The sequence below is a fragment of the Ammospiza nelsoni genome, chromosome Z (genome assembly GCF_027579445.1).
Source record: "Ammospiza nelsoni isolate bAmmNel1 chromosome Z, bAmmNel1.pri, whole genome shotgun sequence".
NCBI lineage: Eukaryota > Metazoa > Chordata > Aves > Passeriformes > Passerellidae > Ammospiza > Ammospiza nelsoni.
Window position 1 is genome coordinate 61,235,944 of NC_080669.1, and position 23,034 is coordinate 61,258,977.

At 35.4% G+C, this 23,034-nt stretch overlaps 1 protein-coding gene across 1 annotated transcript in view; it reads right to left on the reverse strand.

Annotated features, from left to right (window-relative positions):
- The window catches only part of MAN2A1 (mannosidase alpha class 2A member 1), a 107,570-nt gene that overhangs the window by 17,616 nt on the left and 66,920 nt on the right, over positions 1-23,034 (reverse strand). The window contains exons 13-19 of the mRNA XM_059492214.1: positions 20,172-20,337; positions 18,070-18,300; positions 17,862-17,984; positions 11,032-11,146; positions 7,415-7,548; positions 6,171-6,312; positions 3,153-3,286 (exon numbers count right to left, since the gene is read on the reverse strand). Of these exons, the coding sequence (XP_059348197.1) occupies positions 3,153-3,286; positions 6,171-6,312; positions 7,415-7,548; positions 11,032-11,146; positions 17,862-17,984; positions 18,070-18,300; positions 20,172-20,337 (1,045 nt within the window). The remainder of the gene's footprint in view (positions 1-3,152; positions 3,287-6,170; positions 6,313-7,414; positions 7,549-11,031; positions 11,147-17,861; positions 17,985-18,069; positions 18,301-20,171; positions 20,338-23,034) is intronic.

A 23,034-nucleotide genomic window follows, 5' to 3' on the forward strand; every position in this document is an offset into this window, starting at 1 on the left:
ATGAGATTTGCCCAGCTCTTACTACAAACACAGCTCACTTAACAAACAATACTGTGATTGTAAATAAACCTTTAGTATCCATCTCAGGGAAAAAAAACCCCACCAACAACTAAACAGAAAATATAAACACAAATCCCCCCCCCCAAAGTCTCTTCCTTCCCCACAAACACCGAAAAGCTTCAGCAAAACACATCAACCTGAAGTCTTTTACAGAGACAAAATCTGAATGAGTATTTATGACTGATTAGATGAGCTAGAATTCAAGCGCCAAAACCCAGGCAGTGTTAGGATTAAGAACCTATTAGAATATAGACTGAGTATACCAACGTTTATTAAGAATCATTAAGAATTTCACTCTATCCACTCACTGCACATATGAGTCTTACACTTCAGGATATTCCTTTCATTTGACCCTGCCATTAAAATTCACTGATCAGGCTGGGGAAGGGGAAGAAGTATTTTAGAGATATAAATGAAAAGAAATTTTTGGTAGATACTGTGATAACAAAAACTCTCCAGAGTAATTTCACCAGTGATGCAAAACTATTTTAATTCTTTCTAAACTGCATATGTGACACTTCACATACTCTCAATTTTATAGGGAAGTTTCACAAAGAGCAGCAAGCATCCTGTTCTTCAGAACTGTTTTTGAGAAAAGATAGAATGAAATGTTTTGGAACATGCATTAGGAAAAGCTTGCAATGCCAAAGATGTCAAATGGTCAAAACTTTCTTCTCCAGTGGCTCCTGAAGTAAATAATAAAATAGGGCTTGACAACAAAATCAGGGTCAGTGTATGAGTCACACTGTAGTTGATTACAGATATAAACTCCATATAATTTCACCATAATTTTTTCTGACATGGTTATTTTTAAGCTATTATGACAACTATCTTCTGAATAACTGGGCTAAAAAAAAGTATGCACATTTAAGAAACAGAAAGAGAATTAGTCTTACTTTAACACTGAAATAGTAACATGAACCAGAAAATGTTACGAATGTTCAGATACATTTGGAAAAACAAAATTTTAGAACATTCTAAATATACAAAAGGGGAATTCAATGCGCAGCAAAAGAAAGAAAATGTTTCCTTAAAACATCTTTCTTGGCTCCTGGGGCTTGTACCTGGGCATTGGATCAGCACCTCTTGGACTGTGCCTACTCCCCCCCAGCTCCAATTCCATTTTCTGTGAAGTCCCTTCAAGAGTGTACAAGAACAGATTGCCCTTTAAGTCCACTGCAGCCATTTAAAACCATTATAAGCTCAGCATGAAGAGTTATAGGGAAAGAAAAATGCTGGAACACAGGTTTCCAAAACAGCTCAGAAATTTTTGATGGTAGTAGGTAACTGCCCCTTCTCTTTTGTAAGATTCTCAGTAACTTGTACAGAAACTTTCAAATCTCTAGGACATATGATTTTAACAAAGAAAGGGAATTACACTGTTATTCTACTGAGATGATACCTGACTTGCATCACATAAAAGTTGGCAAACATATGCAAAGACACATGCAAATACTGCACTAACTAGAAAATCCCAGCATTGTTTAGGCTGCCTTTACTCTATCTGAGGTAACTTCAAAATGTTTTCCAATGGAGTCTTTTGTCTTGAAGCAGCAGCTGTTCTGAAATTGAACCTGTGGCCAGCCCCACTCAAGGGGGAACTGTGTTCCTTAGCAGAACAATCTCAGTGTGCACGGACCAGTTTCCTTGTAGAAGGAAGTAAACAGGGAGCTCCCCTGGAGGTATGGCACCAAACATTCCCTAGCCCATCACATCTTGATCATGGTCAGAATGGATGACTAAACTTTTATGTCTGTTGTGACAGAAAAATAGACTGCATTGAGCAGGGACTGGACTGGAAGTGTTCCAGAGGTGCCTTTTACCAAGTTGTTTTATGGTTCTGCAGAAAGCACCAAGACTGCACACAATGTCACTACAAGCACTATGGCACTAACTGATTTGATCTGCTTCTTTTGTTTCAAATTATTTTCTAATGTAAACGTAGATTTGCATGTCCAATAATTCTTACTTACATTCTAATTTAACGCAACACAAATTACTCTGGGTACTAAGGAACTTTTGGGTGGCAATATAGATCCCTCTGCAGGTTTCCTCTTGCAAGGATGGAGTAACCTGTGCAATGCTTCTTGCTCTCACAGCTGCTCTTCTTGCTGCTGACCTCAGGTTAGCTTGGGTAGCTGCACATCATACTGATAAATGCAGTTAATATGCAGCCTGCATTATACATGATGAGTTACTAGAAAATCATAATGACATGTACAACCTGAAAAGAACTCCACTGTCAATCATTAAATCGTGAAAATTAGCTTTAAGCTTGATATTATCATCCTCTCACAGTGGTTAATGATAGCCATTATAAACCAGAATTAATTCCAATTTATCTGCATATTCATTAGGAGCTTGGTATACAACCTCTCATCTTTAGCTGTGCAATGGTTTTAAAATGCACTCAGTGCTGTCATCATGATTCTTCTTCAGTATGAAGATGTACTTCTGATTTTGTCCTTCTCAAAATTGATTTTAGAAAAAAAAGAGAAAATATAAAGAGTGGAAAGAAAATTGAGGTTATTCAAAAGACTAGGACACAAAAAGGCAAAGTAAGATACACGCAAATAAAACAACACAATGAAATGGTCTCGCCTTCCCAAGAAACATAATGAACTCAAAAAGTATTTATGTCTGGCATCTAAATATTTCCACATGAATCTTATTCTCTAAGAAAATTATATTTATAAGATGTTTTCTCTTTCTACCCCTTCAACTGAAATTATTTGTCAACCTGTGTTTAGACTCAGTTAACATTGTTAAGAAGCAGAACCCACACGGATTAGCAGCCTTTTAAACGTTGTTCAGTAAAAAAGTAATTTAAAAAGAAAAAAGAGACTTCCACAATGGTACCCCCCACTCATATGTTGAAGCGTGAGTGTGGACCTAAGCACTGCAGGAATAGTGAGAGATGGAGTCTTTACTATCAGAATATGAAAGTAAGATGACAAAACTCCCTTGGAAGCGACACTTCCTTAGTTCTACAGCTCATGGATACTAATTTCTGTACTGAGTTCCTCACTGCTGCAACAGAAATTAATATTTACATCTTATTTGGCATAAAAATTCCAGACAGTGAATCCTACCACATCTGTTCCATGTCTTCTTTCCAACAGCAGTCGGAAGACATTAGCTGTAATCTTATTATCTTGAACACCTTGTCCAAGGCCACGGTTGTCATCCTGCATAAGCCGACGATCCATGATCACTTCCAGCTGACCTGAAACAGCAACATGAGCATTACACTGGTATCAAGAACAAGTAAGGGTTCTATTTAACATAAATAACCTGCCATAAAATTTAACTTATTTTAAAAAAAATTATAATATTTCTCTTGAGCTTGGAAGAGCTAGGGCTGATCAATATCATCACAGCTGATTATAAAAACAGTTAATACCACTAGACTGTGGCTGTTTATAACCTTCGAAAAATTGTCACAAGCTTTTCTGCAGAATGTCCAGAAGTTTTTACTTTCAGAGTTTATGTAAAAGTTTAATATGAAAAATCATTACTATTAACTACTGTTTGCAACAAGGATACTTGGTAATCAAACATCCAACATAAGAATCACTCCCAAGTAGGAGATACCTTCTGGAGAGGAACTATCTTCACTTTGTACTCCATTCTTTTGTTTCACATTTGAACCAGAAGGAAAAAAGGTACCAACAGGAGTATATAAATACTCACAATCACTTCTTGTACAGAAAAATTCACTTGTGGGAATAGGAAAGAACTTTGCACTGGATAAGCACTGACCATGAAATTCTGAGTTTATACTGAACTGCAGTACAGCCACTCAAAATAGCTCTTTAAGCTTGATGTTAAATTATATATAACCCGGACAGTGAAGTTCACTATTTTTCAAGTCTCTATATCAAGAATATATAACCAGACTGGGGCACGTAATTAAGGCTTTTATGTTTTCTGCACACTGAATCTTCAAACAAGTATACATATTTTCTAAATAAAACTGGAAGACTGAGGTGCTTGTATCCTGAATAAGAACATCACAATTTAAGCTGCTAGAAAAGGCTGCTTACTAAGGCAGTCTTTTTTATACTTTAGTGTTCTACAAACACTTACCTGATTTTCTCAAATACTTGTTCCTCCCTTCCCTCAAGTACAAACAGATTTCGTCTATCCAGGACAGAAATCAGCTGACAATGAGTAAGAAAGAGCCTGCTATTTTGAACTAAAGTACTGCACATGTAACTTTCAGATGGTGGGTCATGCCTTGAGACACACCTGTCTGACACACAGGCACACAGCTACTGAGGTTTGCTTGCCTAAACTGTAAGATTTTTAAATTTTCTTCCATGATCTCTCTGAGTTCCTCAAAGACCTTCAGAAAAAAAGTCATGAAGCATATGATACTCTGTAACCTCTGAAACTTCAACTTCACTTCTGTTCTTTTTTGAGGAATCTAACATGCCTTCAAGACAAGGTAGCCAATTTAGTAACTTAATGAAATATTACTTAATGATAACAAATCAGATTAATTAATTCTCCATTTTTTCTTAGTGGGCACAGAGTAAATATTTCACGTTGGTGTATCTTAAATTACATAATACAATTTGTCAAAGAGTGAAACAGTCAAGAAATCAGTGTCATGTCAAGTATGGAATATATCTGTTGCTCTTTTATTTAACTGGAGTAGGTGAAAGGCCCATTATGTCCTCTGACAGATTTGAAACAAGTGCTCACAGAAGGACAGTTTCTCCCTGATGCTTCACTGAAAAATGTGGAACAGTGCTAGCCTTAACTTCCCCAATTTAATGGCAGAGAGTGGGAGTGTCTGCGGATTTAGATGGTGCATTATCTTGTGATGCAGAGACTAAGATTGTTAAACAAATACAGACACTATTATCAGGTAACAGAGCCTCTGCAGACTAATTAAGTCTCCAATACCCATTTAATGAGTGCTTAACAACATCAGCGGTGTCAGGGTCATTCACAGAATCAGGCCAATAGGAGTGGGTTTCCAGCAAGGGGAGGCATGAAAAAATGTAGTTTGGGTCTTGTATCTGGTAGACTTGGAAAAGAAGGCTGGTATTTTCCACCATGGTTTAGGTCAGTGTTAATTTCTTGCCCTAAAGTGAATTAGGTCTGATAATGCTGCCACCAATCCAGCATGGTATTCACCTTTTGGAAGAACAGAGTATTTATGACATTTTTCTTAAAAGAAACTGTCTAGTAGGTTTTGGTGCAGTTTCTGATGGACTCTTTCTTTTCTGAGTATTCATTCCATTATTGTCCAAATCCATATAAATTTAAATTGACAACATATATTACAGCAAGAAATTATGCATATTAGGTTATAAACTATGTACCTTATTTTGCCCACTACCTCTAGCTTTATTTGAATACCTCCCCCATTCTGATAGAATGAATAACTGACCTCTGTTTCCAGTCCTCCAGGCCATTCATCGTACCCTGTTCTGCTCCAAGGAGCAAGACTGTGTCTCTTTTGGAATTCTTAATATGAATTGATTTTTCTTGTCAACATATTCATCACCTCTGTCAAACTACTCCATTAAATTTGTGAGGTATCATTTTGCTTCAGAAGTATGTTCACTCTTACCCAGGGTCATATTTATCCTTTATTTCACTAACACTAATCTTCAAAAAAGCTGCTGTTGTTTTTCCTTGACAGGGAAGTTAGGCTGTGCTGTACATACCTTAAGACTAGTGCTGTCTACACTAAAGCAAACAAACAGAACAAAAAACATGATCAGCATCCTTTTTAAGTCCTCTCCTACCAGGGCAGTATGAAAAAGAATAAACTCTTCAGTTCTGTTATTTCATTCCACCAGAGTTCTTGGGTGAAAAATAGCAGGTTCTGACAATTTATTGCTCCTTCTGTCTTTTGCAATCTTTTTCCTCTGCCTCTAGTTTGAGAGAGATATTTCATTGAAGGTGACAGGATCTCATGTGGGACCAACCTCTTCCTCCTCTGTAATGGATATACTCTAAAACTTGTCAGAGGTGGAGAAACTTATTTCCTCTCTTCAAATGCTTGGAGGTAAGTATAGTAATCCCCAAATTAACTATTTTAGAATATCATGAAGGAGAGATCTTTGTCATATCTTTCATCTTATATTTACCATTTTTCAAGCTTGCAACACCTAGAGACTGAGCTGAATGAAGTGTCAAACGAGCACCAACATCTTGGATGTAAGCCATGGTAGTCATAGGATAGATATTTGCTTGAATAGGCAACTTGCTCATCGTCTGTCTAGGCTGGATCTGCAATATGAACACAAACTTCAAAAACATGCATTCTTTTTATGCTATTAAATTTCAAAGACATTTCAAACATTTATCCCATGTGCTTTGGAAGAACAGCTGTCACAAAAGTATTCACTCAACTGTATTATTTAGCCTTTTTGAGATTTGTGGCTAAAACTACCACCTTGGAAATGGTAGCTTCAGTGTACTTTTAGATCAAACAATATTAAGAAAAAATGTGAAAGATTCATTAAGGGAACCTACAAAAAGGGAACCTATAAAAAGGCATAATCACAGTTATAAAATGAGAGAAAAAAATTTCTCCTCTAGAGAGCAAGCAGTGAATAGATTTAAGGTAGCAAAAAAGGAATTGTTGGTTTATAATGAGCACTTATTGAAGTGCTGTTGAAATTCTTGAATGGTACATGACAAATGAGTAGTAGTATTAAAATGATTTTAATGTTTAAATATTCACAGTCTCCAGCAAAATGCAGTAGTACAGTAACTGGAAATCCAGTAGTCTTTTATTCAGGAGTCATAGTCTCCCTGTATTTGCAAAACTGTTTTTAGCAAGAAAGGAAGGTAAGGAAAACCAATTTTTCTCTCTTTTCTGTGTGCTGCACAGTTCATGTTAAGACAATAGCCTTTTCCTCAGATGTATTACCAATAGAAAAAGCATTATACATCTCAAAAAATACATCATTTATTTCCAACACAGCAGTAAGCAGCTGTTCACTAGGTGTGGTCCTTATACACTGTTTTATCGAATGGGTTTTAACTAAATAAACAATGCAGAGGAAAAGAAGTCATGCATATATACAAGCAACTAACTACATGGTGACGTGTCATAACTTCTTGTATATAACTCTTCTCTTAAAAAGAACTTGAAGGAATAGTCAACAAACTACTTAAACACTGTTAAGGAGTGCACTCCTTAGCACACAGTTACTTCTTAGTCTGGTCTATATCAAATTTTATAACAGGTACATTTTTAAAAAGCATTTCTCCTTTTAAATGATTAGTGTACTTTAACATGAGAGTTTGTTTAATATAAGCCTTTTTCATTTAGACAGTCAAAACCTGACACCCTAAGCTTTTACAATTAAAAGATGGTAATTACCTGATATCCATTAAGATCAGTATAGAATCTATTTTGACTGTTTATGTCGGATGAAATTCTCATTGCAAGTTCACGATTATATTCTCCTCTTATGTCCACAATATTGGAAACTTCAAGAGACTGACCTTCCAAACCTAAATGAAAAGGATGCATTTAAAATCTCTAAAAGTGATTGCACATGTATAAGAATGACTGTGCTCCCAGGACACAGTGATCTCTTATACCTAACCAGATACTGGAAGACAGTTATGCAACAGATGATAGAGCAATATTTCTAATTTGGTACAAATTGAACAGACAGTCTGAAAGAGAGCACTGAAGGGGAATAGGAGCAATACACGGTAAGAACCACTGTGGGTGCCAGCAAACCAATAGGGAACAGCAGGCAGCTGTTGAGAACTGTCTTTAAATAAACATGTTAGAGCAACACCTGGTCAGTCACTTCTCCCCTGCACTCTTAAGCAGCTATCTCCATTCCCAGACAAGAATGAAGTCACTAGATTCTTGATAGAACTGTTCAACTGAGCAGGAAACTTTGAGCAGCTCCTTTAATCAAATGAGAATCTTCCTTAAGGACAGTGTATTAAGAAATTTGAACTGATACAACCACAAGCAGGACACAAAATTTTGTTGACAGGGAAAAGTTTCATATTTATTAAAAGACGAATTAGGTGTCTGACAAGTCAGAGAAGTTTTTCAGTGAGATTTTTTTTTTCCTACAGTGCCTTGTACTGAAAAGTAAATACCTTTAATAATAACCTGACCTTTTCAAACAGTTCAAGTCACAGTCTGGAGTGGAATTACACCATCATTCAGCACCACCACTTTACCCTTTCTGTAGTCTAATGGGACTAATGATTGCAAAAAGAATTGCACCAAGCAGAACAGAGATATGTATTTGTTTCCACATCTATTTTAAAATCTAAATGCCACCTGCAGAAGTACAGCAACTGTTAAAATGTTAACATTTACCAATGGCTATTAAACTTCAGTGCTAAATGAAAAACACTTGGTTCAGCTAATTAGTTCTATTTTCCCAAACCTAGTCTGGAAAATGTGGATTTTTATGCTCCACTTTTGATACTCCCAGTAATAGATTTTCCCAATATTTCATGTATTTTTCCCAAATATTTAAAAGCACGAGTACCTTGAAGAAGAATACAGTAATCTAGTTTAGACTGTCATCATTTTTGTACTGCATAATTTGAGAGTACATAAAAATACCACTATGAAGAGAATAAACTATGACAAGTTTCTGATAAAAAGATTAACCAAATCATGCTAATATCAAAAACAGATGCCAATGGCAGCAGAACTTAAAAATCACTCAGTGGTTAATTACTGAACAGAGTTGTCAACCCAGGGTATTCTGCCCAAAATCAACAGAATTTTAAAGCCAAAAGTGGTAAAAGCTATTTTCTCCAAAATTGCTGAAGATTTAGGAGTTGGGAGTACTATCCAACAGCTGGATTAGCCACACAATCAGTCTTGGTAAGGAGGTAGGTTACAACAGGAGATGAGATCCTGATCTGAAATCAAAATGCATTTTTACACATAGTGATTTTTTCCCACATGCTTTGTTACTGTACATATCTAGTAAGACTTCAAAATATCTTATTTCAATTGAAGTAATGCTATGTAAATAACTAATAAATATAACAAATAACTATCAATTACAAAGCCAAGGAAATAGAGCTCAGCAAAACAATGATGCAAAGCTACCAAATTTTAACCTTTGAAGAACACTTAAAGAAATTTAAATAAAAACACGCCAAAGAGCAAATATACAATATATAAAATATATTTTGCATAATTTTTTCTTGTCAAAGTAGAAGCATGGCACAGGACTTACCCATGTACACATTACATTGTGATGAATTGTCAGAAAAACCAAAGGAAAAATGTGGACAGTACACTCACAAGGAAAGATAAATTTAACCGTTAGGAATTGGCAAGCAAGTGATTTTCACTGACAACTCATTTTCTGTGAACTGAAATACTTCTAGCAGGTATTTAGTAGCAAATTAAAGAAAAAGGAGCACTACAGAAAAAAACACTTTAAAATAGCAACCTCTCCCTAACCAAAAAAAAAACAAAACAAAAAAACCCAACAAAAACAACAACAAAAAAGGGCTTTTCAGGTTTTTTCCCTTGCTGAGAATTCTAATTTACTAAAACTCACAGAGGAACATAATTTTTTTCCACATTCTTGGCAACCTGGCACCTCTTGATATCAAAGTATCTTTTTTCATCATAAGACGATTTTAACTATTTGTCACATAAAACAAGTATATAAGCTACATATATATATAGAGTCTTGAATATCAGTTGTGTTTCCTTAGGATGTTCACAATGAATGCAAACTCTTGGCTTGTGTACCTAAGGAGTTAATGTTTGAGCCAGAATTACTTATCAGCTGGGGAACTGAGTTCTGGTGAGCTTTTGGCATATGTATAAATTCCAGCAACTTCACACTTCAATGTACATATGTCTCAAAAATGAAGCATCTGAATCAATTTTATTTCTAGATCAAAATACACTAGAACTAAAACAAAAAACAAAAAAAAATCAAATAGATGATGTCATTACTATTTTTGAAACCTAAAAGAAAGAAGGAGAAGAGCAAGCAAGACTTTCAAACCACTGATAACTTTTTTTTAGAAGTTGTTTAGGAAAAATAATTAAATATGATAAATAGGATTTTAAAAAACATGAAGACAATTTTGACTCCTACAGTAAAGTTGGTAATACAAAACATGTAAGTTCTTTCAACTGAAAACATTAATCACTGCCTCTTTATTTCAGAATAATTCCAGTAAATATAAATAATGAATGTATGTTTCTTAATTATAGGAAGATACACTTAAGCATGTTAACTTGAGTTACCATATGAAAATAATTGTATACAATCACACCATGATTTCCTCCCTCTTTTACATTTTTCAGTGGCCAATTCTATCAAGTTTGGAAGGGTAGAGAGTTTCCAAAATTACCGTTTACTTAGAATTTCTTTGGAAATCAGTAAGCGAACAGTAGAGAAACAAGCAACTTAAAAAGAAATCTGAAGGAAACAAAGGAAAACTGGTTTGATGTTATGTCCTAAGAGCCAAAAAGTTGATGTTTGGTGCTGGTGCCTATCAACAGACAGAGAAAATTCTGTCATGAGCTCTCCCAAGCAGAAAAAGGACACACAGAGGGAGGTAATATATAACTAAAGCCGAAAGTTATGAAGAAAACCAGACTTCTCTATTAAGGTCACTGATACATATTGTACTTCCATCAGTAAATGAGAAACTATGAAAGAAACTATGTTCTTAATTCTCTCCAAGGTATTTCAGAATGTGTGGCTAGTTACAGCATTCAGATGAGTCAGTGAAGTCTGGAGAGGTATTTCTAACAAATCAGTTGAGTTTAAGTATAACAGCTTAATGTCTAGCGTGATACTCAGAGAGAAATCACAGTGCACAGAGCAAAGTGTATTGGAGTCAATACAACCTCAGTCTCATGAACTCTGCACTAGTGCAGAGGTGAATTTAAACATTAAAAAGGCAGGTAGGATCCAAGATCATTGTGATGTAAAATAACTGCCAAGAGAGACAGAATTTCACAGCTCTTACCCTGGACTTTATACAGCCGCATGGTATGTGTCACGTGGTGAAAAAAACAAACAACTTCTGAGAAAATCATTCCATGAGCAACTCTTATGGGAGGTGGGTCTGTAAAAATATAAGGCTACAAAAAGAAAACAGAAACTCAGAGTGAGTATTTTGGAAGTTTTTCATAAATACAGTGTCAATAAATTAAAGCATTTAATAAATATTAAAATAGTGGAGTTTTTAAACCATTCTAGATCTAAAACACTGGAGATTAAAATTTATTCCTAATCTGAAACTCAGTAACTTCTCTTCAGAGTCCTTTATTTTCTTCAGCTAAAATTAGGTTTAAGTCTCATTACACATCTCACAAGTATTTTAGGAGGATTAAGCGATACAAGTCTACAGACAAGCACATGAATGTATTGATATTGCATCTGGATTGAGCTCTTTTGCTAGAAAAATTATAACTGCTAACCATCAATTAAATACTTTACTTTCAAAATTTGGGGCAGGTGGTTCGAATACCTCCATCAGTGGTACACATTGGACAAGGAAAGCCTCCCCTACTCTGCTGTGTAGATCAGATTGCATATAACTTGAAAACAGAAGAGGAAGATTTTTCTTCATCAGAAGCAGACAGAGTTGTCAGAGGAGCTCTCTGGAATGCAGGGTAGGGCTGGGAATCATTATGAAATGTCAATAAGGACAGTGGCTTACTACTCATGGCTCCCATAGACTAGGACAAATTTTGCATATTCACAACAAACCAAAGAGATGAAGAAAATTATTTTTCCATGCAGTCACAGTATTTAGAGTCTTGGCTAGGCAAACAGTGACTTTAAAAAAAGAAAAATTGATCCCAACTGTGTGTTTCATCCCCAGATTGAAATAAATGGATGGCTGCAAAAGTAAAAATTAATTAAATAGTGAGAGTGTACAAGCGAAAAATGAAAACTCAACACATGCAACTACTTCAACAGGGAAACAGTTTTAAATAAAGACTTCACTCACAAAAAACACATCCCAACTGCTTGAAAAACACATTATTCAGAGGGATCTAGGCAGAAAGCTCTCAGAGGGTGTCTGTCTTCTTTCTGTATATAGCAAGGCCACAAGGACAGAGCATGGTCTTTGTTGAAGCAATGACACCAAAGAACAGATGCAGCTTGAGGAAGAGCAGAGATCAAGCTCACATACATACAGACAAAATAAACTAGAGAAGAGAAAGTACAGGTAAATATCCAATATTCTTTGAGCATATAACTGTATGTATAACAGGGAAGATTTCAAGAAGTATTGTATAAAAGAAAAAACTGAAAGGGACTTTGGGGGCAAAAAGCCCGCCTTTTGTATTTACGTACCTATTCTTAGAGCTGCAGAATACTCTTCAGTAAAAGCTTTACCAGAGGTACAAGAGGCAACTCTGCAGTTATCAACTGCAGGAATATTTTGTATAGGAGTTTGGAAGAGAAATCACAGTTATTTATGCTTTGAGAAGATTGTTTGGTTTAGGGAGAAAAGACTTTTCCCCACTGAAAATCTTATCTAGTTAGTCAATAAAAAACCTCAAAATAGTGTTTTAGACTTCTTGATAGTCTACATGAAAAAATTATGGAATACTTCCATAGGATCTCATCTTGTGAATAAGACACACAAATGTCATCTGTTATGCAAAATCCATTTGCTAGGTGAGAAATACAGAAGGATTATGGCATTCAGGGGGCGTGTTAGACAGATGAGCTAATACACTGAGATGAAAGAAATTTGAACACCAGATCTTAGGTTAGAACCTCTTAATTCCACGGAAAACTGACAATATCCATAACTGTAGCCTGAATTCTCCCCTTCTGGCAGAAGAGACTGATATTTGCTTTTCCATCACATATAAGCAGAGAAGACAAACTAATTTAATTGGTGACTACCTGGCTTCTAGAAGTTAAAAATCCCACAGAGGAGGAACTGGATGACAAACCAAATGGTGGAGTAATCAAACCCTTCAAAATCCTCCCTGCAGGGCAGAGCAACATGAAGATACTCAAGCTAGTAAAGACAGACTGAAACACCACCTAAAGGAACTCAGAAAGGAACTGAGAAACCAGAGGTCATCAGGAGAAGCCAATGACCTGTGACCTAGGAGAATGTCACTTGCACAGACAACAGACTGCCAGCTATGTTCTGTTATCAAAGTAACACAGATCTTATGGTCTTGTGTAGTTTTTAAGAGTATTTCTTGCTCCATTCTCGCTGGAGCTAGCCAGCAAAATGGAGAGATGTTGAGTGAGTGACAGGAATATAAAACACTGTGCACTTACTAGAAAAAATTACCTGAAGTGATTTCAAAAATTAAAAATTAAAAAAAAAATCTAAACCCAAATATTTGGAAGAACTCTTTTCCATTCAGTTTTTTAGTACAAAACATGAGCACGATATTGACAACAGCTATCAAAATACACAGAAAGCTGAAATGAGATGGATATATCAGCTCTCAGATTCTGGGATATTGCCACAAATATTAAGTTCATACACCTGAGGCTCCAGGCTGCACATGTAGCCAAATTAGCTCCTCTTCTGAAGATAAATGCAACTTATCTTATAATAGACTATTCCAAACTAAACAGAAAGATGGGCTGATGGAAAAGGAACAGTTGTTTTGCAGATATTGCCTGAAACTAATAAATTTTTTAAAAATAATAGTTCTTAATTTTGCTAGGACATGCATTGAGTTTGCAAGCCTCCAATTCAGTTATAATGCTAGAAAAGGCCCAAGAGAGGAAGGTAGCTTACAAAGGCAGATGGTACCATGTAGTTTTGGGGATCAGACAAGTTCTTTTTGATAGAAAGAGTGGCAGTATGATGTATACTCAAGTTCTCAAGGACAACTGATGTTCCCTGATTATTGGGCAAGCGGGGGAATATGAAGTAAAAACATGGCGGTGATGGAACAGGGGAGCCTTCAAATTCATATTTAGTGCTTAGAAAAGCACTAATCCTAGAACTTGATTATTTGATAGTTACCAAGAGAAATACCAGAAGTTCAGAACCTATAAAGAGATAATTCCCCAGGTTTGCCTCACGAAAAACATTTTAATTACCCGGCTTTTGCTTTTAAACAGGTAAACATCTTTATGCATTGAATATGCAATTATTCTAGTATCATTGTAAAGATCCTTGGTGAGATGCATAGGTCTGTGAAAGGATCCTGGTCCTGGGTCTGAAATACAAAGGTACTTTTGATGTGAAAGTTTAAGGCAATGTGGAAAGAACAAACGATGACAGATATTTGCAAAACTGATTTGACAAAGTCTTTGTCTCAATCCATTGTTAAATCTGCTTTGTAAACAATCATGGACTAAAGGATCTTCCAGCATGAAGTACACTGTGATGACTCACACCTTGAATTGGAATAAAAATACGTTGCTTTCATATCCAATGGCTAATCTGAAGACTCCACTTTCTAAAGAGTTAAACTAAATAGCTGCTGTAATATCTGTTCTTCTCAGCTCCAGGGGAATGAATTCCATTGTACAAGATCCAGCAGCCTAGTGAAGAAGGTTCTGTTGAGCCTGGAAATCAGCATTTTTCAGAAACAGGACAACAGAACTGTGGATCAAAGGGTTCAGAAATCATGTTTCTGTACTCCAAGAGAAATAAGACAATCTTTTTTTTTTTTTGGAATGATAGTGGGCAGGAGGACTGGGGAGAAGCTAGCTAGGAATTTTAAGGGAGAATACTTGGAACAAAATAATACCAAATAGATCCCTAAGGTATTTTAAAATACTTAACATCAAAACAGGTGCCAAAGGTGGAAATAACTGGAGATAAACCTTCACCAAAATATTTACTGGCTTGTATAGAAAACGGCATGGTATATTGCAGCCTGGAGGCACAAAGCATGGGCAATTAACTTTTCCCCTTATAGAAAAGTGAAGCACTCCCAACCGTTTTAGTGGCCAGGAAACTTCTGGTAGTGCAGCACACTGTTGGTCTGGGTGCCAAAAAAACTAAGGGGAAAGTTTTCAACCACACATTACTTGTTCTGGATTGGTCTAAAATTTTAAAAAAGAAAAATGACAAGACAAAGCCTGCAGGAAAAGGTGTTTCTCAATAGCAGGTTGCCCCTTATTTGGCAGGGTTTGAGGTTAGACTGAGATAATATCATGTATTTCAGCTCTAGCACTAGAGATCCTGCAAGGGGAAAAAAGAAAAATCTGTTTTCTTACATATTCTGTTAGTGCTTAAGTACCTGTGGGAACTAGTACATACACAGAATCACAGAACCAGCTGCCTGAGGGAGATTCAAAATTTCCAGTCCGGGTATACCAAAAACCATCACTTTGATACTCAAAAAGATTATTTGTAAAACAAAAAAATCAACTACTCACATTGATCCCACAAACATTTAGCATCTGATGCTTTGGAAAAAAACTGCCTTGTTCTATTCCCTATTGATACCAAGCAGGGCTAGTAAGAAGTCATCACATGTTGACTTGTCTTGGATATACAGATAAAATACAGACATATAACTGTTTCAAAGTTTATTGAATACTGTGAGGTTTTTTTCCCCACTGATCACAAAAAACCAAGTTGGGCATTCTTCACAAAGTCACAGGAATTAAAAAACATGCTTTGTCTTCACAAACAGGACATTTTATTTATATTTATTGTGAGGCCCAAGGAAATCCCTTCATTAACACTGTCAATCAGTCAAACACTTCACTGCCATTTAAAAAAATTAAGATGCTGCCTTTTTCCCTGGTGCCTTGCTTTCTGTTTTGACTTTGCAGGAAAAACAAAGGCATGGTGGGGGACTGTCCTATCTCTCTAGACCTGCAGGATGGAGCCCCCAGTCTGTGCCTCTGTTCTGGACTTTGCACCATTGTAGGTCAGCACTATGGCTAGATAAATTATTAAAATAGACAAATCAAAATAATGTCTGAGTATTGCAGAACTGAAAATAAAAGACTTATCAGACATAAAATTAATCAGTTAACAATGGCAAAGAAAGCATATAACTATTCATACACCAAAGGAAAATAGTCCAACAAAAAAAACAATTATTCTTTGCAATTTTTGCTGAAAAACATAGGGTAAACGAGGTAAGAAAAAAATCAAAACAATAAAACACCAAGCCAAAAATCAAGAAAACTGCCTGCCATCTATCCTATTGCCAATTCACACATGGACTGAGAGAGTTAGTCAATCCACATTACACTAAGAACCCTGAACAGATGGCATTTCTTTTAAGACAGAAAGCATTGACTCCAACTGGTTTAGAAACCACTATAGAATTACTCTGTTACTCCCAGTAGGACAATTTAATTAGTGTTATTAAAATGCAAGCCAAATGAGTCTTATGGTGAAGCAAAATATTACTGAAGCAGAATTTTCAGAAGTATAACAACTTCATTTTCATTGTATAAAATGTTACAAAAGTTGAACAGCACCCTTTTAATGTTAACTTAAAATGCAGGTAATTTCATTTTTCGTTTCTAATTGTGCTTGCAGACATGTGACAGACTTTTTTCTGTTTAAACTGTAATGTTTTGCTACCTCAATTTGTCCAGATTATTTTCATAAAGCAAATTACTTAAATGTATAATTAAAATTACATAACTGCTAGATTTAGTGATTATTTTTAAATAATAATAAGCCAAAGATGAATTAGAATATAAAATGAAATTAAAGTGTGACCACGCATCTAGTGAAAGGTAAAAATTAAAAGCCCTAAGTGATATTGTTCAAGTATTCACAGATAAAAACACAATAAAAAGAAGAAATATGAAATGGCATATAAAATGAAGGATAAGGAAACCCTGATGAACGTATCTGAAGTAAATTATTATGGGACTAAATATACTAAACCTGTAAATTCACAGACCTCAAAAGGTGTGCTTCTAGGAAAGATTGCTAAAAGAAAAAAAACCTGTTCTGTTTCCTTTCAGATTGATTTACACAGATAAAAGGGGGAAATAGGAAAAGAAAACAGAAAGAAAGCCAAACATCTTTTCCTCCCGCCAAAAAAAGTAGAATGATTACTCTTGTATATTTCCTGGAATGGGAAGCATAGAGCTCATCATTTGCCTTATGTATGCAACTTCAGTTTACACAAGGGAAACTCAGAAGAAACATGGTGGCAACTAACTAGCTTCATAAATGTTCATTATTTTATCTTTTGCTTTCTGAAATATCACCCTTGCAGTTCCAAAAGGGAAGTAGTAGACTCCATATGGTAATGAAGTCACTGTAAGAACACTGCCATTTCCCAATTTCCAATTTGAAAACTAATAGGAGTATGCTGTTGCGCTCCAATAATTACACAGCTAAAATACAGACAACCCTAGAGAACTAAATCAGAATAGCTCCTTACTATTCTGTCTTTATATTCACCTATTGGGAGTCAGTATCTTAATTAAGTATGCCAATATCAGCTTAGAAAGTAGCTCTGAACCAGAAGCAACAAACTCACAATTAAAAAAAAATTCAGAAAAGTGAAGATGTAGAAATGAATCAGTACACATTTTCATCATAGAAAGTAAAAATTAACTTATTTCATCAATAATGAATGGTCACATCTCACTGGATTTCTGGCAAGGATTGCATCTTAATTTTTTGAGGGGGGAATCATAAATATTCTCTAGATTTTCATATTTTTCAAATTCCTACTGTGTTTTTACTCTTATGTAGTGTTAGGAAGTATGAACTTCTGCCAATCATTTCAATAGCCCATGTCATTATGCCTAGCCATACAGATTTTATTCCAGTTTTGGGGACAACCAGCTCTTCCAATCTGTATTTGCCAAACACTTTAAGGTACTTCAAGATTAGAATTTCTTTGCAAACAGAAAGTTTACCTTGGCATCTCCATCTGGTAAGAAGAGATAAGCTCCACTTTTATCTCGGTTACTGGTAGTTCCATACCAAGCAAACTCCACCTTCATTTGATGACTTTTATCCTCTTCCTTGCTGTTTATTTTCTAAAAGGACAGAGATTCATGTTAGGTTTCCATAAAGCACCACAAAAAAGTAAAATATAGTGTTTTGAAATAAAATATAACATACCTCCAGTAATCCAGACATTCCAGAAAACCATAGTTTCATGTATGCATTTTCTAAAATTATATTATCCACAGAATGCTGCATCTCTTTTATCTTGAAAACTCTGTCTGACTTCTCCTGTCTGCTATTCCTTACATATATGTTATAGTCAGCTAAAACTGCTTCTGACCTCTCATCCTCCAGAAGCTGGTAAACTCCAATCCCAAGAGGTGGCAGATGTGCCACAAAAGACATCTGTTGGGAGCAAATAAGTAGTCATTACTAAAAATAGCGGAATATCAACTTTTTATACTGAATTTATGTTCAGAGCAACTACTTTTGCTTGAATAATTATAGGATGGCTGAGTTTTCCCATAGTCCATAAATAAATATGAAGAATTAATAAACAGAAATATCTGCATGACTAATTTGCATCAAGATTACCATTTTATTAATGCAGTAACAATGTTGAATCTTCTTAAGAATGTTAGTTGTGATATGCAGTACTGAGTATATTTGCTTTTCATTGTAGATGCATGTGTACTGGATCAAGTGCACACAGACTCTACTTATCACTTGATTTTGAAATTTAAATTTAAAAATGCATGAACTAAATAACTAAGTATAAAGCAAGTCTCTCATTTTCAGTCTCTTTTTTTGGGAGCTATAATCTGCATAGAAGAGTACCATACAAGGTACATCTCCAAAGCAATTTGTTTAGAATTTGAAGTCCAGACAAGTAATTTCACTTCCTCTTCTTCAAACAATAAAAGTACTAATTATTGTGCTGGTTTTGGCTAGGATAAACTTAAATTTCTTCATAGCAGAACTTTTGGTGCTTGGTTTCAGTATTAACCACTTTGATAACACAGAGATAAATATCTCAGCTACAGCTGAGCAGGGCTTATGCAGCATCAGGGCCCTTTCTGCTGCTCCACCAGGGAGGAGGCTGGGGGTGCACAAGGAGCTGGGAGGGGACACAGCAGGACAGCTGACTCCAGCTGACCAGAGGGATATTCCAGACCCATCATGTGACATGATGCTCAGCAATAAAAACTGTGAGAAGAAAAAGCAAGGGGGGGATGTTTGGAGTGATGATGTTTGTCTTCCCAAGTCACTGCGATGGAGCCCTGCTCTGATGGGGATGGCTGACCACCTCCCCGGCCTTGGGACACAGGGAATGAATTCCTTGCTTTGCTTTGCTTGTGTGCACAGCTTCAGCTTTACCCACAAGCTTTCTCACCATTGCCCATCCAATTTTTTTCCTCCACCCCACTGAGTCAGTGAGCAAGGAAGTGTGTGGGGTTGGGTTTCTTAGCAAGGTTTACCCATAATAATTATCCCTTTGGAACACAACTGAGAGACAGTTATTGAATTAGCTTCACAGAAATATTATCATGAACCAAGTTCCTACATCAAAAGGAACCAAAACATAAGCCTGAAAGCAATATGGTGTTACTATTGCAGTCATACACCATTACAATTTTATTAAAAATGTAATTAAATAAATTTCTAATGTGTGATGTGATCATTGAGGACAATCTTCTATAATGATGTACAACTCAAAAATTCTTAGAAGTTTTGTTTCAAACGAAAAACAGGAGGTGGGCTTGAAGATATCTGTCCAGCTTAAGTATTTGGAAGGGAAGAGGACATCTAAATGTAAATGCTTAAGCCATTTAATTTACAAGAAAAGCCATTTCATGTTCCAGCTGGAGTGCTTGAGAACATACAGATGTATGTGACTGTGTGTACAGAATGGCACTTGAAGGAAGAAGAAGCTCAGTTGAGAAAGTGAGGGAAAAAGACACACATCCAGTATTTTCCAGTCATGCAGCTGAAACTGATCCTTTAAATGTAGTAAATTGTATCACAAAATTTTAACAGCTTATCAGTTTAAGAAACATTAATGCTAAACACATGTATGTTGAATTTTAGGGGGCTTTTGTTGCTGTTTTGGGTTTTATTTGTTGGGGTTTTTTTAATTTAAAATTACTGAATTAATAGTACAGTCTACAGAGAATAGAGTTGCCAATATATGAAGTACACTTTCCATTTTCTTCAACTATGAAGCTACAGCATATATAAAAAACCATATTTTAATGCTTTTTACTTAAGTAGGGTACCTGATAAGCTTCATGCGATACTGTAGTTGCTCCATCCCACACAGCACTAATCTGGACATTTACAGGTTTTCCCAAAGGAGACAATAATTTAACTTTGGGTGAATTCACATTGACGGAAACCACTGAAAATCGCTCTTGTTCCGTAGGATTATGTATCAAAAGGTATCTGAAAAAAACATATTTACTTAATTATCTCTTGGCAACCAAGCTTCTTCCTTCAGGTTTAACATTACCGCACACAAATTTTACATACAGAGGATTAAAACAATGTTAGAACAACAAGTACATACCACAACAAATAAATATACAAAACATAACCAAGAAACAACGGATATTTAAGATCAACTATGTGCAGACCTTTTCTTAATGCTATTATTTGTCCAAAAATTTTTGAAAATTCCTTACAAAAAAATACATCTATTTCCCATTATAATTGCTAAAGAATTGCTATTAACAGTTGCAGGCATAATCAAGATACTTAAGGGCATTTTAAATGTATTTTTCAGGCTGAACTATCAAGCTCTCATCCATAATAGCCTCTTTTTAACACAGCTTAGAAAAAATTAGGGAAGAAAACTGGCTCTACATATATATTCACTAAAGGAGCTAGTTTCTCTCTCCTAAAAGGGAAAGTACAAAATTATTTAAATTATAATTTAGCATCATTCACTATGGCAACTCTTTGCATATCTTCTTAATAGGTACATATGGAATAACTATTTTTTTCCATAGCGCTCCATTTGAACACAGATTATGCTATTAACCAAAAGAATCAGCCCTGAGCTGAAGATTGATTTTATTAGCCTATGTATATTTTTATTACTATTACGGGTTCATGTATTGTAAGGTATAGAAAAACAAAACTATACTAGAACGTTTTTGTATCATGCATCTGTAGGACTATCATTGTACTTCTTGTCTTTTCATTGACAAGCTCAAAGAATGCAGTATTTACAGCTGTTCCCTGAAGTTTTCCTCTGATTGTGTCATCCTTTAGAAGAAGTCTTTTAAAACAGAAACTGCTCTTGCCAAAACTTCTGGTGTCTTCTTAACTATAAACAGCAGAACCAGTACTCAATCTCCAACCTCCTCAACACTCCCCACTGTAAAGCAGTTTTCTTCTTCATGAGATCTGATCTTACATCAATACCCATGAGATCCATTGTTTACTTATCAAATTACTCCTTCCATATTTCTTCTAAGTAGATTCTCCTTCTCTGCTCTGTGTTTTCTATGCAGATTCTTCAGGGTTTTGTTCATGGTTTTATTTCTTTTGCTTTCACATCTTAAACCTCAAATTCAATTACCCCTTCACAGACCAAACCATTTCACTTAAAATTGCCTCCATCCATCCAATCTACAAATCTCATTCAGAATCCTGACCAGGCCACTATTTCCCCCTTATCTTCCTACTGGCTTCTTTTCTTTGCCTGCATCAAACTTGGCTAGTAAATTTCCCAGCACTTCACTGCTACCTTATTACCTCACAATCAGTATGAAATGAAAGGTCAACTCCAACTTCTCATTAGTTGAATAAACAAAATCAGGGGCTTTATTAGCTTTTTATATCGAGAACTTTTGGATGACTTGCCACACATCAAATGAGCTTCCCATAAAAAAATATTTTCCTTTTAACTCCTTAAATTCCTGTCCTGAAGCATTGTTTAAATCATGACTTCTAAGTATACCAGTGATATTCAACGTGCATTTGTGATCACAACTAAAAATGCTTTTGGATGCTTTCTTTTACCCTGTTTCATGCTGAAGACTCCTAGATTACCAGACAATATAATAGTTAACCATATTCTGGGTTAGCTTTCAGAGTCTTTAAGAACTTGCGCAAGACTCTCTAAGAACCTCCCCTAGACCTGGGTAGGGCAATTTACACTTCTGCTTATATGGAGCTGTCTTCTTTCTCAAGGTTAATATCAATAGGTGTTTTTGCTGGTTTGTTTCAGGTTTTTTTTTTTAATGACATTAGTGGAATCAAAAAACCTAGCTAAACCAACCCTGCTCTCAGTCTCAACCCATTACAAATAAGGAAGATAATAGAAATTATATCAAAATTTTTTAAGAACTCCTCATGTAATGTGAAAAAAGAGCATTAAGAACTCTGTCAGAAACAATACAGGTTGACAGATGATTGAACACCAAAGCTCAAAATAAATCCTCATTCTCATCCATCAACAGAACACCACAGATTTTTTTTTCTTTATTCTTCTTATACAATTGAATTCCTCAATTCCTATGCTTCCAAGTAAAAGGAGACCTTATGCATATAATTTTTCAGTAATGCTACACATCCTCATTAAATTTAAATTATTGGCCAAGCAAAGAACATATTAGTGCAAAAAATATTTCCAGAAACTTTGTTCACCTTCCCATAGCTACAAACATATTTCACAACCCTAATTAGTTGCATGAAAGATTTACCTATAACAAAAGGTAAAGGTAAACATAACCTTCAGTCTTATGAACTGCTGTATTATTATTATATTTCATCAGGCTGTTAAAAAAACCCCCTGTATTTGTATTAAACAAATCTATTGTTGTATCAAAATATATACATTTCTAAACTTCTTGAATCAATGTATTTTAAGTTCATTATGTGTGTGTAGAGTAATAAGACAGAGGAGGCTAGCAATGACAGAGTAGATTTTCAGCACTTAAAGGAGTTCTGACTAGATACTAATATTTTGTTTTGACATACTATTTCAGGAGGACTTTTGTATAGTAATTATAGAAAGCAAGACATAATTCTTGTGCTTATACAAAAGCACTGACTAATGTAATTAAATTACATTACTTCAGAAGTACTATTCAGCTCCCACCCTTAAACAATATCCCACTATAAAAATTTTAG